Below are 17,084 nucleotides of genomic sequence, written 5' to 3'. Positions count from 1 at the left end.
ATGGATTTGAGACCAGCCTGGGCAGCATGGCAAAACACTGTCTCTAAAAAAAAAAACCACGGCTGGGCGCAGTGACTCACGCCTGTAATCCCAACACTTTGGGAGGCTGAGGAAGGGTGGATCACCTGAGGTCAGAAATTTGAGACCAGCCTGGCCAACATGGTGAAACCTCATCTCTACTAAAAATACAAAAATTAGCCAGGCATGGTTGTGGGTGCCTGTAATCCCAGCTACTCAGGAGGCTGAGGCAGGAGAATTACTTGAAGCCGGGAAGCAGAGGTTGCAGTGAGCCAAGATTGCACCACTGCACTCCAGCCTGGGCAACAGAGTGAGACTCCTTCTCAAAAAAAAAAAAAGAAAAAAAATTAGCCAGGCATGGTGGCATGCACCTGTGGTCCAGCTACTTGGGAGGATGAGGTGGAAAGATCACTTGATCCTGGGGAGATCAAGGCTACAGTGAGTTGTGGTTGCACCACTGCACTCCAACCTAGGCAACAGTGAGACACTGTCTCAAAAAAACAACAAAAAAAAAGAGCTTATTTTTTAAATACTTTATACTCTATTATAAACTCTATATTAAAATGTTTTTTTAAAAAACACATGTTTTTGATAGTAGGGATGGTGTCTCACTATGTTGCCCCAGCTGATTTTGAACTCCTGACCTCAAGGGATCCTCCCTCCTGGACCTCCCAAAGTGTTGGGACTGCAGGCCAGAGTCACTGTGTTCAGCTTGATGTATTATTTAAAAACTGATGAAAAGATAAGCTAGGATAGAATTTAATTAAGTGGTTTGTTTTCCTCTAAAATTGAATCTCAGCTGAGAAAGAAATTTGGAAAGGGACTGTTAGATATGTTCACTCACCTTTACTCCATAAGATTTTTTTAATCACCTAATTCGATCAGGTGGATCTACTTTTCTTCACCTGTCTCACATTTGCCCATGAATTCTCTATGTGTAGAAACAAAATTAATTTCTTTACAAGATCTATTAAAAATCTGTTGAAATTAACAGATTGCTGTGTGTATTGTGAGAGAATGGAAGCAACCAACAAATATTTTGGATGTCCAAACTACAGAAACATCCCCCAACTTGGAATCTACCAGTTCCTGATTTTAAAGATGGCAAAAGAACGGAAACTATAACCCTGCATGCTGTGTGGTTTGCATTGTTAACCCAAGTTTGCTTGTCTGTTTCCTAATTCACACAGAGCGTCAGAAGCCATGATGCATGTAGTGTGTGTGTACTGCAGCTGGAGTGGGCCCCAGACCAGGTATTTATAGACACCATGTTAAGCCTTCCATCCAGTTGTCATCTGTGATCTGACAGTCTGTATCTGCAGCAGTTTGGGAAGTTAGCATTTGTCATTCACCATTTCACCTTGTTCAATCTGGTTACAACTAGCCTATATGCATTTGTATTTTGGCATGCATACATGGATATGTAACATAAACTCCTGTTTAAAAATGGATTCGTTATTAGAACCATCCAACAGGGAGAAAATCCCAGTTAAAACAGTGTCTATTATATCTACCCCATCTTGGCTACTATAAATATCACATCAAGAATATTGGCCTCAAAACACTTTGTTGTTGGAGATAACTATGCTTTCATGGGTTTCATAAGTGCCTTTCCTCTGAAAAACTGAAAGCTGTTCTTTTACATTACTGCATACAACTACCTGGAGTTATAGAGGGTTAGAAATTTTAATTTTGTTGAAGAAGAAATGGAAACTTAGGCCGGAGGACTTGTCAGGGGTGACTCTGTGAACAACAGGAACTAAGACTTTGCTTTTCCTTCTGTCTCTGGCCTGACAGATTTTCAGGAAGCACTCTGCTTCCATTTCCTCTGATGTAAATAATGGTAAACATCAGCTCGAATACATTGGCTGACTTACTAAGAGGAGGAAAGATGGTCTTTTAAACCAGCATCATAAGACTTTGTAGGAGTTTGCAAGCTGGTTGGAATTAGATACATAGCATTTAGTTTCTCTTCTTTCTTTCCTTTTTCTTTTCCTTGTAAGGATAGGTTAAAAGCAGGCATAGTTGAATTATTCTTAATAACCACTGTCCTCATCCTCTTCTCCTGTCATTCTGTAAACTGACCTAGTCCTCCCCTACGTTTAGGACTTAGGCTAGTGAAACTGACCTTCTCAGCTACAAGAGGACTATATGCTACTTTTTTAGTACAAAATTCATTGAGGGTGTGTTCACCTTGACCTCACTTGTTTATAACTAACACACAAATACCAGAAGGCCCTTACCATACCTCTTTATGTTGCTTACATGGATATTTCACTACAGTGCATTGTTTCTGTTAACATTAGTTCAAAATTCAACCTCTTCCAGAGTCAGCCTTAGTTTTAAATAAAACTAATAACTGTTAGACATCTGGTGGTATGAAAATAAAAAAACTAATAACTGTGTTTCTAGACTCTAATGGGTATAGCCTAAACTGAGATAAGTGCAGTTTTCCTTTTTACTCCTAAAGTGTAAGTAAGGTAAGGTTGTTTCATGGGAAGTCAATAGCTTCCTGAAACAATGCTTTGTCTTCTCATGCTGTTAACCAGTAGTTTATTAGAATGATTTAAAGCCTTTTGAATATAACTGCTTTGCTGCTTTTTAAGATCAAGCCCTCTTGTTGGATGTTAACATTTAGTACTGAGCATTTGAGTTGCATCTGTCCTAATAATAGATTGTATTTTGAAGTCATTTTTGTTACTGACCTTTTGATTTTTATTTTTTATTATTATTATTTTTTATTTTGACTGAGTTTCACTCTGTCACCCAGGCTGGAGTGCAGTGGTGCAGTCTTGGCTCACTGCAACCTCTCCCTCCTGGGTTCAAGCAATTCTCCCACCTCAGCCTACCTAGTAGCTGGGATTACAGGCACCCACCACCATGCCTGGCTAATTTTTGTATTTTTAGTAGAGATGAGGTTTCACCACGTTGGCCAGGCTGGTCTCGAACTCCTGACCTCAGGTGATCCACCTGCCTCGGCCTCCCAAAGTGCTGGGATTACAGGCATGAGCCACTGTGCCCAGCCCTTTTTGATTTTTAATTAAAGATCTTACAATGGTCGGGTGCGGTGGCTCTTGCCTGTAATCCAAGCACTTTGGGAGGCTGAGGCGGGCGGATCACCTGAGGTCAAGAGTTTGAGACCACCCTGACCAACGTGGAGAAACCTCATCTCTACTAAAAATGCAAAATTAGTCGGGTGTGTGGCGCATGCATGTAATCCCAGCTACTCTGAGGCAGGAGAATCGCTTGGACCCGGGAGGCGGAGGTTGCAGTGAGCTCAGATGGCGCCATTGTACTCCTGTCTGGGCAACAAGAGCAAAACACAGTCTTAAAAAAAAAAAAAAAATTCTTACACTTACATGCGTAGAGGTCAATTTTTAACTGGATCAGTGGCAAAAGAAGAGCTGGAAATGATGTTTAATGATACTGTGATGCTTACACTGAGCTAGTGTTTTAGACTGCCGTCTTGTTTGGGTGGTCTAAGGTAGCAGTGAATCTAAATAGTCATTGCCAGTTGAAAAACTATTAATGAACCATCTCCCTCCACATTCCCCTTTCTTTAAAACACTTAAATATTCTTAACTTAGTTGCACACTATTGATGTGATAAAAACTTATAAGCCTTTTAAGTTTAGAGTTGTATTATTTGGTAGGATGATGATTGTGATTTAATCTGCTGATCATTAGTTTACTTTTGTTTTCTGAGTCAGATGCTCACCCAGTTTTACCATGATTTTTGGAAAGCTTGGCTAGAAATAAAATAGAACATTTGCTTCTCTGTCCCCAAGCATTATGTTATTTCTTATTTCTCTTTATAATTCCCTCTCTGTCCAGGTATACCTGGTATTAGACTTCTCATTTGTAACCTCAGTGTTCACATTTGAAACAAGAAAAGTGCATTAACATGAGAATCATTCTGGTGCAAAGATTCTCAAGATTTGTAATATCCTTAAGAATCACCCAAGGAGCTTATTGAAAATGCACATTCCTGGATTTACTCTCAAGTATGGTACCCCAGGGTCTGCATACTTCACAAGCATCCCTGGTGGTTTTAGGGCAAGTGGTGAAAAAAGTACACTTGGAGAAACTATTCTAGAGTTGTAGACTAGACTAGGGAATAAAGAAACATAAATGTCCTTCATTCCTGAGCACTAACCCCGCCATTATGTGAATGCATATTAATGGGTACTTAATCACATTGAATTACAGTATGCAGATTTTATTAAGAACATGTCTACCTCTTATTCTGATGCTGTGAATGTCTATCACAATGAGAAAGTAATTTTAAAATCATTTCTATTTGTGTAAGAGAAACCTGAGTTTGAGGACCTTATTTTATTCTACGCTGTTTAGATTTGTATCCTCTGGTAATTTAGTGGCATTAGTCACCTGCTAATTAATCTTTTTCCTTTCCCCTGTGTTCCATATAGAGAAAAGTGGTAAAGAATCTACCTCACTGGGAATGTCATCATTACCAACTTCAGATGGGTTTAACCATCCTGCCCGTTCTTCAGGACAGAGTCCTGATGTTGGTAATCCTATGAGTCTTGCTCGCTCTGTCTCTGCTTCAGTCTGCCCTATCAAGCCCAGTGACTCAGATCGCATTGAACCTAAAGCTGTGAAGGCTTTGAAGGCTTCAGCTGAATTCCAGCTAAACTCTGAAAAGAAAGAACATCTTTCTTTACAAGATCTTTCTGATCATGCTTCCTCAGCAGACCATGCTCCAACAGACCAGAGTCCAGCTATGCCTATGCAGAATTCATCCGAAGAAATAACTGTTGCAGGTAATCTGGAGAAATCTGCTGAAAGAAGCACCCAGGGCCTCAAATTTCATCTCCATACAAGACAGGAAGCTAGTTTATCTGTCACATCTACTAGGATGCATGAACCACAGATGTTTCTAGGTGAAAAGGATTGGCATCCAGAAAATCAGAATCTGAGTCAAGTGAGTGACCCTCAGCAGCACGAAGAACCAGGGAATGAACAGTATGAGGTTGCACAACAAAAAGCTTCGCATGACCAAGAATCTCTTTGTAACATAGGGGACCTTGAGCTTCCTGAAGAAAGGCAACAGAATCAACACAAAATTGTTGATTTGGAAGCTACGATGAAAGGAAATGGGCTCCCACAGAATGTGGATCCTCCAAGTGCGAAGAAAAGTATTCCATCTTCAGAATGCAGTGGCTGCTCAAATTCAGAAACATTTATGGAAATCGATATAGCTCAACAGTCCCTAGTTACTTTGCTTAATTCAACAGGCAGGCAGAATGCCAATGTCAAGAACATTGGTGCATTGGATCTCACTTTAGATAATCCCTTGATGGAAGTAGAAACATCAAAATGTAACCCTTCATCTGAAATTTTGAATGATTCCATTTCCACTCAGGATTTACAGCCCCCAGAAACTAATGTTGAAATACCTGGAACAAATAAAGAATATGGCCATTACTCCTCCTCTCCAAGTCTCTGTGGCAGTTGTCAGCCCTCTGTGGAGTCAGCAGAAGAATCTTGCCCGTCTATAACGGCAGCCTTGAAAGAACTTCATGAACTTTTGGTTGTTAGCAGTAAACCAGCTTCAGAAAATACATCTGAAGAAGTAATCTGTCAATCAGAAACCATAGCTGAGGGCCAAACCAGTATTAAAGACCTTTCTGAAAGATGGACCCAAAATGAGCATCTTACCCAGAATGAACAGTGTCCACAAGTCTCCTTTCATCAGGCCATATCTGTATCAGTGGAGACAGAAAAATTAACAGGTACTTCATCTGACACTGGAAGAGAAGCTGTAGAAAATGTAAACTTCAGGAGTCTAGGTGATGGCCTGTCAACCGATAAGGAAGGTGTCCCCAAATCTAGGGAATCCATAAACAAGAACCGTTCTGTCACTGTAACCTCAGCTAAAACATCCAATCAGTTACACTGCACCTTAGGTGTAGAAATTTCACCCAAACTTTTAGCAGGTGAGGAGGATGCACTCAATCAGACTTCTGAGCAAACTAAGTCTTTGTCATCCAATTTCATATTGGTTAAAGACTTAGGTCAGGGCATACAGAATTCGGTAACAGACAGGCCTGAAACCAGAGAAAATGTCTGTCCTGATGCTTCGAGGCCGTTACTTGAATATGAACCACCTACCAGCCATCCATCATCAAGTCCTGCCATTCTTCCACCATTGATTTTTCCTGCCACAGATATTGACCGGATTCTCCGTGCTGGCTTTACTTTGCAGGAAGCTCTTGGAGCTTTGCATCGAGTTGGTGGGAATGCAGACCTTGCACTTCTTGTTTTGCTCGCAAAAAACATCGTAGTTCCTACATGACTGTGGGAAAGTGGGCTAGACCATTCTCCATTCCCTTTAAACAAAAGAAAGCTCTCTATATACACGCACACATACACACTCACCACATATACAGTATATATAGAAACCTGCAAGCAGAATGTTGAGCCAGATTTTTTTTAAAGATTTTTTTCGGCCAAAGTAATTTATGATCTTTTGTCTGATGAATTTGTCTATCCTACTTGTTAAAATTTAGGCCTTTTTAAATGTATTGGCAGTATGTGCATACAGAAGCTTTTTATTCTCATTAAGATGTATCCTGGAATAAAATGGATGGTTTTGTGTGTAGCATACTGTTTTAGAATGAGAGTAAATGCTTTGAAAAGCAGAAGCCATGAGAAATCCCACTACCCATCCAGCTAAAAACAGATCAACTCTCCACACTGTGACTGTGTGTCTGTGCTGATGGCAAGGTATGGTTTGCTGGCTCAGTTGTCAATTTAGAAACTTTTGACCACATAGTTTGGTGTTTGGAATTCTACCCAGTGCTCTGTGTATCATGATTCATTAATTATAACAGGAAATTGGAGAATAATTGAATATCTTATCGTAGAGTGGTATGTTTTTATTTGTGTGCTTAGGATTTGACATTTTAATAGGGCGAGCAGGAGGGTTTAAATCTTGGGCTACTTTGTGCATCGCAGGCTGCTGCATGGATTGCCATGAATCCTTATTACATTGGATGGGATATTGTGGGGGAGTTACAATGCAAGTGAAACATGGTGCTACCCAGATTTTTAAAAGAACAGAACAATCATAATTCCATTTGCAGATGTCAAGAACTGTGAGGGAAAAATAATGGCCTAAACACTGGAATTTGCTAGAGTTTGGGTTTGCTAGCATCTCACTGATAACACCTCAACCCTTAATGACTAATGGTAGAATTAAGTTCAGGAATGGATTGATTGCCAGCAGCTTATTTCCTTTCTAGACTCTTCTGCCAGGAAGTTCTTCAAACGCTCAGTGTGAGCTGTGATCTGAGTGAAATACTAAGTGTGATAACCTTGTCACTGGTTAATCTTGGTGCTTGGAACGGTCAGTCTATTTGGAGAGTGTCCTTTGTGGCAGTGGAAATACTAATTACAGTTTCTGACTTAAGTGGCCTTGGTAGAGTTTTCCATCCTTTTCTTTCCTCAGGAGTTTCTTTTTTAAGCAAAATTCATCTTATTTGTGTTTACCATGTCAAGTTAGAGTGGGGCATAATATATAGATGTATTTATTGTGGCCTTTTTTTATATAAGGACTAGCCCTTGGAAATCATTGTCCTGTGGGCCCCACTGTGCAATAATCCTACTGGATAGGTTTTAGATAATTCTTTCCTGGCAAACTGCTCTTTTGGGTACCTAGCAGGAATCTGAAGTCTTGGTTTTATTGAAAAGAATTTTGAGATTCATAATTTCTGATTCTAGATTATAGTTTGTAACATGTTTGAAACAGAAGCTTCGAAAGAGTGATTTCTCAACTTAGTGTTAAATGATTTTGTCTGAAGTCTGACTCTTTGTAAGCTTGTTGTTTCATCAAATTTTAAGTCATTGAGCACAATCAAAATGGAGGCTCATATCTCAGGAGTTTTTGAAATTTTAATTTAGAGGCACTTAGAGACATTTTTTTCTACCCCATCCAACTTCTTTCTTTCCTTTTGCTATGATGTTTGTATGTATGTTATAAGACTTTAGTGACGGGATGGCGTGTCACGTAGATTCATCATGATCCTTTATGTAGTTAGGAAATGGTTGACAGAAGGAATTGTAGTTTACTGCTTTTCAGAGGGCGTTAAGAACAACAGGTCAGCCAGGTTGTCTTTAAGATGTTCTTTTAGACAGCTGCACATTGTAGACCCTTTCACCTGCCCTACACCAAAGATGTACGATGCACTAGGAAACTGCTCATAGGATTTCTGTCAACTGACTTAAAGCTGTGATTGTAATTAAATAGTTGGTGCTATGATTGATGCAAAATCTAGTAGCAATGCAATGGGACCCTGTATTTGCTTTATGGGTGGTGGTTTGGGAATGTATTCTAAGCTTATAAATCTTTGGAACCACGGGGTGGGAAGGGTGGGGGAACTTACTGATGACAATAGACTCCCTCCTAAAGGGCCTTCCATGTAAGCAGAACGAACCTTGGCACGCAATTCAGTGTGGATATTTGGGAAACAGTTCCAAGTGGAATATATAATATCAGTCGGGAAAAGATTTCATTAGGATAGCTTTTTGTGTATGTATATGTATATTTATTTTTAGGAATAGATCTATAGTTGTACACAAATTCCTGTTAGGAATACTCTGAATGAGCTTAACCCACTTGCCAAATATCCTTGTCCCTTCCATCATTTTATTTTTGAGATGGGGTCTTGCAGTGTTGCCCAGGCTGGACTCAAACTCTGGGGCTTAATCATCCTTCTGAGTAGCTGGGACTACATAAAGGCCAAAGTATAATTGCTTTTGATTTTTAAAATCTTCTTGCCCATCATTTTTATAAAAATTAAGCTGTTTGTCCAACACGGTGAAACCTCGTCTCTACTAAAAATACAAAAAATTAGCTGGGCATGGTGGCACACGCCTGTAATCCCAGCTACTTGGGAGACTGAGGCAGGAGAATTGCTTGAACCTGGGAGATGGGGGTTGCAGTGAGCCTAGATCGCACCACTGCACTCCAGTGTGGGCGGCAGAGCGAGACTCTGTCTCACCCAAAAAAAAAAAAAAGCTATTGACACTGTTAATATTTTGGATGACTTAAATGTAGCAGCTCTAGAATGCAAAGGGTATATTAAGGAGCATTACAATAGTGAACCTTCATCGTCAGCTTTTATTCAATTAAGAGCTCCAGAAATGCAGAAATTATGGGTTAACTTCTAAGAATACCATCAAATCCTTGTGAATTCTGGTTGCCAACAGTAATAACCAGTAATGGGCACCTTTACCGGACAGCTCCTTTACCATAACCAGTAGTGGGCAGTTCTGCAGTCAGCACTTAACTACAAGGGCGGTCTCTGTTTCTTCACCAGAGAGAGAAGATTTTCCTGTGTAATTTGTGCCATTTCCCTGAAGTTGGTTCTTGAGCGGAAAGATGTGCTTGGTAACCAGACAGCAGCTTTACATAGGTTATAGATTTTGCTCATTGATGCTGTTAAGAATTATTTCCACTCATACCTGTTCAGGGCTCCAGACAGCCAATAGCCTTCATCCCACAGTTTGGGCTTCAGCTATTAACACATAAAGATAACCAGTTGCAGCTAGGCGCGGTGGCTCACGCCTGTAATCCCAGAACTTTGGGAGGCCAAGGCGGGTGGATCACCTGAGGGCAGGAGTTTGAGACAGGCCTGGCCAACATGGTGAAACTCCATCTCTACTAAAAATACAAAAATTAGTTGGGTGTGGTGGCCCATGCCTGTAATTCCAGCTACTCGGGAGGCTGAGGCAGGAGAATCACTTAAACCTGGGAGGCGGAGGTTGTGGTGAGCAGAGATCACGCCATTGCACTCCAGCCTGGGCAACAAGAGCAAAACTCTCAAAAAAAAAAAAAAAAAAAAAAGGGTAACCAGTTGCTTGGCAAAGGAAGCTGGAGAGATGGCGAGTGCATGTGTTAAAACTCTTCTGCCTTGCAGCCCACATCTTCTAGAGCTCCCTGTCTTCATATGTACTAAAGGGAGACACAACCCTATGTGTTTTTTCCCAAAGCATGTCTCTAGCAAGAGGGTACATAGAAATGGAACATGAGGCTTTTTGTCACTGATTTTATGATAACCAGTTAATGTGGAATCTGCTGGTTGTCTTACTACAGCTTTCTATCTCCGGTGAAAGCCATAAAAATTTAGGTTAACTTTTAAGCTCATGTCTATATATATGTGTGTAAGCTAGCATATACATATGGTGATTGACAAATATAGTTAATTTTATATAGATTTAAAAGCAAGCAATTTTTATATCTACAGACGTACTCTTCACTTATGGTGGCTTTTATCCCGCCACATATATAAATATATATATATATAGCAAACAGCCTTGCAAATCATCGGCCAGAAAAGCTGCAGGGCGTTGCAATGGCCTTTTCCTACCTGTTTGCCACCTGTGGTGAGGGTGAGCAGGATGATTGAACTGCTGCATATTTCAAACCTGTTATCACTGGCAGTGTGTCCCAAGAGAAGCTGACCAGATTATGCATTCTACTGTTCTCTAGCACAAGTACTCACCAAAAAGCCAAATTTCCCCTTTGGAGTTGGTGACTTAGTGTAGTCTGTGGCTGACCTAGAAAGACACAGAGTTATCAAGAGTTTCCCTTCCTAGAAGATGAATGTTACCTTTTGTGTTAGGAGGTAGAGAAAATAAAAATAGCTTTTTTTCCCCTAGAATTGTTAATTCCTCTTAACAACAAATTAAATTCAAAGCCTGTCCTTGAGAACTGGAAATGTAAAATCATGGTTCAAGTTTTATACCTTAGTGATTCCTCAGTAGGTGTTACTAGGAGTTCACTGAATGAACTTAGGAGTGAACCTTCGATGTGCTTGATTTTCTTTTGTGCCTTAGTTTCTCTGAATAGCAGAGGCATCAAATTTTGGTGGGGAATGAGAGGAGTATTAGGGGAAAGTTTGAAAATAGCTCTCCTGGAGATGGAGGGCACACAGAGTGGTCCTCAGGCTCACCTTGACTGAGTTGATTCACAGTTATCCTGCATCAGACCATTAGATTTCTTTAGTGCTATGATTATAATAGGGATTTTTGCATCACCAAAAACAGTTTTTAGATGTTTATGTTCTTTGTTTTACTATCAATGTTGTGCTGGTTAAGGGAGAGAAAGGTTCAAGAAGATCTTACATATTTGAAAGGAAATTGGTACTCTTGAAGGCTATGCAACATGAGTCTTTGAACAAGAATTCCTTGCTACTTTGATTCATTCATCAAATACTGAGTGCCTGTGTGCCAGGCACAGGTGAACTCTGGGGATTCAGGGGTAACTAAAACAGATTGGAACCCTGCCCTTGTGAAGCTTTCAGTCTAGAAGGGAGACGTGAAACAAATTTTAGCTTCAAAAGCAACATCTATTTTTGCCTGTTAGCATGCATGCATTTTAAAAGTCATAGAGTTACCTGGTTCCGCTTCAGAGCAGACTGGGAAAATCAGGCTTACAATGGAATCAGATGCTGTGGGCCTAAAACAGCTCTTTAAAAATCTATTTTTTTAGGCCAGGTGCGTTGGCTCACACCTGTAATCCCAGCACTTTGGGAGGCCAAGGTGGGTGGATATGAGGTCAGGAGGTCGAGACCAGCCTGGCCAATATGATGAAACCTTACCTCTACTAAAAATAAAAAATTAGCCGGGCATGGTGGCACATGCCTGTAGTCCCAGCTACTCGGGAAACTGAGGCAGAAGAATCGCTTGAACCCGGGAGGCGGAGGTTGCAGTGAGCCGAGATCACGTCACTGTACTCCAGCCTGGGCAAGAGTGAGACACCGTCTGAAAAAAAAAAAATTTTTTTTTTTAAATGGAATCAGAGAAACCAACAAAAAATGTAACATGTATAAATGCCTGAGGAGATCAGTTATTGAGAAATCCATTTACAATGCTGGAGGAGAGGGGATGGCCAGGAAAGAAGTGCAACAAATAAATGGAAGATGACCCTAAAAATGCACCAGTGACAGTCAGTCAGTCCATCAGACCACCTCACATGCAGGGTAGAAACATGGAGTGTGCGGCAGCATCCTCCTCACATCCCTTTGTGAGCACGGCTGCTCCGGAATACTGACCATCTGGGCTAGCACGACTTAGCAGAGGGTTCTGCAGGATGTGCTATTTTAAAGCAGCTGGGTGCAACTTGTGAAAACGGGAATCTAGAGCAGAACATGTAATCAGCGATGGCTGGGATTGGTGGACAGGATTGACAGGAGTATTTGAGGCTCTACCAGGCCTGTCTACAGGACAGCTTCATCAAAGGGACATTTTTTAACCTGTTATTTTAAATGCCATATATATGTTGTAATCCTGAAGCATACAGGTAGAATTTCTGGATCGTAACTACTAGTGACTTCTGAGGTTTACAGTTAGAAAATGTTCTCAAAGGTTTATCAGTTATGTATTGATGATTGGTAATCTAGACCCTCTGGAGGCTGTAGAATGTGAAAAGATACAGCTGAGCTGACAAGTTTTAGGGCACTATCTTCTGGAATGAAATCGGCCAAGAAAATGGTTCAAGGGCATGGGGGTTAGAGAATGTTTCTTTTACCTAAAAATGTTAAGCCAACTATGGAAGATTGGGGTCGTGGGGGCATGAAATACAAAATTATGATAATTTATACAGAACTAGGTTTCTTTATGTTCTGCAAGAAGGTTTTTATTAGCTAATTTGGGGAGGGGGGCATGCTGCAGTATTTTTTTTCCTGGGAACATGCATTTCTGATGGGAAGTTATTTTGTTTACAAGAGTTGGTTTTACACACAACCCTGAATGAATGTGTCTATGGCCTAAAAATGGTAGACCTGTATTTCCTTCCCAAGGCAGGCTGATTCGTTTCCTGATTCCTTCTGTCTGAGATTACCTGATGCTGACCAGACTTATTTTTCCTTTCCTGAATCTTCACAGCTGAGTTTATGGCACCCATCCAAGACCTTCCCATTTGAATGACTAGATTTCTATTCTATCTCCGATCATCCTTTTGAAATAGTTCTAGTGATAAACTCAGAGAAATTCAATATATTGATTGAATTTTATTTTTTCGCTTTGTATCTACAACAAAAATTGATTTGTTCATTTTTATTTCAAATCTCTTCATGGCAAGTTGGGCTAATGGACTTTGCACTCAAGAAAGGTTTGTTTACCAGTTTTGTAGCCATGTTTGGCAAATCTTAGCAACTAGAAACCCCGTCCTTTCTTTTCCTTCTTTATATGTTCTTGCAGTTACTCTTGTATTGCAAGCTTTTCTGACTTTAAGCTTTGAGACTACTGCATCTTAAAAGAAGAACTAGGCTGACTGGCAAAAAGTCTTGCCGGTGGCCCTGTCACTCCCATGATGCTTTGGTTTTGAGAGTTGGGAAAACTCTAGAACTTAAGGGAACCAAACTCAGGAATCCCAAAATTGGTGGCATTGTGCCATTCGTTTAGGGGCTGAACATAGGACCTGTCTGAAACTGAGTGAGCTAGATGCATTTGGGTTTGAATTTTTGTCACATACTGAAATGTAAGTCAGCCCTAAATAATCAAAACACTTTATTTTATTTTTCTTTTTTTAAATAGGAACTTTCTGAAGAAAAAGTGGTGTGTAAAACATTTGATATTTAAGACAATAAAGTTTTTATCATAAGACTTCTGTTTGATCAATTTCTTTTAAATTGAGGTGGTTACTTCAGTTAGACAAGGTGGTGTCCTTGTCTCTATCTCCCTACTCCTTTAAATAGCTTATACCCAGACATTGTAATTTATGGCATGTACCTGAACCCCAGAAGAAGTGGGCCTCTCAAAGCCGTTAACTTCCAGATTAGTACTGCGGGAGGACAGCTCCCTGCTGATGTAAAAGATGTGCGTTTTGGGCCAGGCACGATGGCTCACACCTGTATTCCCAGCACTTTGGGAGGCCGAGATGGGCGGATTACTTCAAGACCAGCCTGGCCACCACGGCGAAACTCCCATCTCTACTAAAAATGAAAAAGCTGGGCGTGGTGGCATGCACCTGTGGTCCCCACTACTCAGGAGGCTGAGGTGAGAGGATTATTTGAGTCCAGGAAGCGGAGGTTGCATTGAGCTGAGATGCCACTGCACTGCAGCCTGGGCAACAGCAAGACCCTGTCTCAATTATAATAATAGCAATGGAGTATGGTGGCCAAGACTAGATTCTAGAGCTAGGCTGATTGGGTTTGAGCTTTGCCACTTAACTGGTTTATATGACTGGGTAAGTTACCTAAGCTTTCTGTGCTTGAGTTTCCTCACCTGTTAAATGGGGACCATCAGAGAGATTATGGGGCTTAAATGAGTTAATCATATGAAGTGCTTAGAATACCTGGCACAAAGTAAGTGCTCATGAGATGTGAGCTGGTATTCATTATGTCACTCAAGGGATTTGAGGATGCTACATGGAATTTCCAGAAGTCAAGTGCTTTGTCTAACAGACTGATGTGGGGGAAGGGCTTTGCCCCATGTAGGTTCCAGGCTACCGGGATTCTGTCTTTTTCAACATGTGGGTTCCAAGATTGCCTTGGACGTCAGCATCCAGCTGGCACACCAGGGAAAGGGGTGTTATGTACCAGGCCTGGAAGTGGTGTGCATGACTTCTCTGCCCACATTCACTGGCTGGAACTCAGTCACATGACCATGCCAGAAGCAAGGGGGGCTGTGAAATAGATGTTCAGGCTGATGAGGGGTACAGCTAGTTGGTTGGCTAAGCAGTCCTCCAATGTTGACTTACACAGAGACAACACATACCTTTTCACCAAAGGAGATGGCCCCAAATCCCACCCCAGGCAATCCATTGACCTCAACGTCCAGAGTTCCCTGATGCCATGTCTTTCAGGTCTTGATTGTGGCCCCTTAAGGTCTGGCAAACTCTGAACTTGGAAATGTTATCTGTTTCTACCCGATAGACAGTGATAGAGCTGGGATAGAATAACTGTAGTAGCAGATCTCAATTGGAAAAGGAAATGGGAAATGGAGGTGTCATTGGCCCCAACAATTAGAAAATCATGCTGAACAGGCTGGGTGTGGTGGCTCACGCCTATAATTCCAGCACTTTGGGAGGCCGAGATGGACGTATCATGAGGTCAGGAGATAAGACCATCCTGGCCAACATGGCAAAACCCCATCTCTACTAAAAATACAAAAACTAGCTGGGCATGGTGGAGCGTGCCTGTAATTCCAGCTACTTGGGAGGCTGAGGCAGAATTGCTTGAACCCGGGAGTCAGAGGTTGCAGTGAGCCGAGATTGTGCCACTGCACTCCAGCCTGGTGACAGAGCGAGACTCCATCTCAAAAACAAAAACAAAAAAAAATCGTGCTGAACAGACATTGTGAAGAAGTTTATTAAAAATTCTGATTGCCTAGTTTGGAAGGAAGTCCCTTGTCCATTGTCCATAGCACCACCTGAATTGAGTCTGCTCTTGGGAGTTGGCGTGGCCTTCTTAGCTAGCTTACTGCTTGGTGCAAGTCTGGGGACCCGAGGGTTGTCTAAAGCCTTGGAAAAGAGTCAGTGGCTTTTAAAACCTGAGTGTGTGGTTAATTTGGGAAAACAATTTACTTGGTAGACTTCTGATTATTCACTTGCAGCCATTTCTGCATGCCAGTAACCACACTAGCAATTCTTGCCTCTACACAGTTTTCAGGTCTGATTAATTTTGCTTCTCACTTCTAGTTCGTTCTCAGTGACACCTGCCTTGACTTCATCTGAAGTATATTTGAATGGGAAAACCCGAATAGATGATTTTTGCTGCAGGCCTGAGTCTTACTGGGCCTTAGTATTCAAAGCCTATTTCAAACAGCTCTTATCTGGGATCTAAAAGGAAATTTTTTTTTTTTTTTTTTTTTTTTGAGACGGAGTCTTGCTCTGTCACCCAGGCTGGAGTGCAGTGACGTGATCTTGGCTCACTGCAACCTCAGTCTCCCGAGTTCAAGCGATTCTCCTGCCTCAGCCTCCCAAGCAGCTAGGACTACAGGCACGCGCCACCACACCCAACTAATTTTTGTATTTTTAGTAGAGACAAGGTTTCACCATATTGGCCAGGCTGGTCTCGAACTCCTGACCTCATGATCCACCCGCCTCAGCCTCCCAAAGTGCTGGTATTACAGGCATGAGCCACCACACCCAGCCTATCCTAAAGCTTTCTAAATGATGTGTCTGTGCTTTAAGTGATTAAAAATTAACCATTTTCAGACTCTTAGAGATACCCTAGGGTGTTAACCAGTGTAGAGTCATTACTTTGTGTATAGATTTGTGCCATGGGGCCTTTATTTGAGAGGATTTCTATGTACACAGACAAGGTAGTTTAAACAGGGAGTAGCTTAGACAAATCTCACCTTGTTCTGCTATTCTCACCTGTCTAAAAAGAATTATGAGAACAAAGGCTATTACTAGTTGGAGATAAGAAATAATTATTCTGTCATTCAGATCTCAATCTTTTGATATTCAGTTCCATTTGAAATGAGATTTCTAGTACTTCACAGAGCTCTTATTTACAGTACAATTATAGTAGGAATTGTGAGACATTAGTTATTAGTGGAAAGAATTAGTGGTCCTTGGCACAGAGAAAGGGGAATTCGCTGCATCTTTATTTTTAAAAAGACTAAAGGTATCAAGAGAATAAATGTATTTGGGGTTTTATGGCAGAAGTCTGTGTCTACAGCTTGGGGGAGGAAAAATCTAAGAAAAGAGAAGTGGGGCCAGGCACAGTTGCTCACACCTGTAATCTCAGCACTTTGGGAAGGCTGAGGCAGGAGGATCTGATCACTTCAGCCCAGGGGTTCAAGGCTGCAGTGAGCTATGATGGCGCCACTGCACTCCAGCCTGGGTGACAGAGCGAGACTCTGTCTCAAAAAACAAAAAATAATAATAATTCTCCAAATAAATGCTTCAGGATTTTTTTTTTTTTTTGAGACATAGTCTCGCCTTGTTGCTGTAGTGCAGTGGTGCAATCTTGGCTCACTGCAACCTGCACATCCCAGGTTCAAGTGATTCTCATGCTTCAGCCTCCCGAGTAGCCGGGACTACAGGTGCGCACCACCATGCCTGGCTAATTTCCTTTTTTTTTTTCGAGA

General features: G+C 41.3%; 1 protein-coding gene across 3 annotated transcripts in view; it reads left to right on the top strand.

Moving 5' to 3' along the window:
- Nucleotides 1–13,649, top strand: part of DDI2 (DNA damage inducible 1 homolog 2) — a 53,636-nt gene extending 39,987 nt beyond the window's left edge. Inside the window, exons 2-3 of one of the 3 annotated variants that reach the window (XM_063594642.1) lie at nt 1,209–1,271; nt 4,448–13,649. In XM_063594642.1, coding sequence (XP_063450712.1) covers nt 4,480–6,336 — 1,857 coding nt within the window. In that variant the 5' untranslated portion in view covers nt 1,209–1,271; nt 4,448–4,479 and the 3' untranslated portion in view covers nt 6,337–13,649. Of the gene's footprint in view, nt 1–1,208; nt 1,272–4,447 lie in introns of those variants that run through there. The other 2 variants (XM_063594641.1, XM_063594644.1) reach the window with 2 other exon arrangements.
- The last annotated feature ends 3,435 nt before the right edge of the window (nt 13,650–17,084 follow it).

This window comes from Pan paniscus, chromosome 1, assembly GCF_029289425.2.
Source record: "Pan paniscus chromosome 1, NHGRI_mPanPan1-v2.0_pri, whole genome shotgun sequence".
In the NCBI taxonomy this organism is placed as follows: Eukaryota; Metazoa; Chordata; class Mammalia; order Primates; family Hominidae; genus Pan; species Pan paniscus.
Note: the sequence above shows the minus strand (reverse complement) of the source record. Positions and strands in the feature narration are given on the sequence as shown.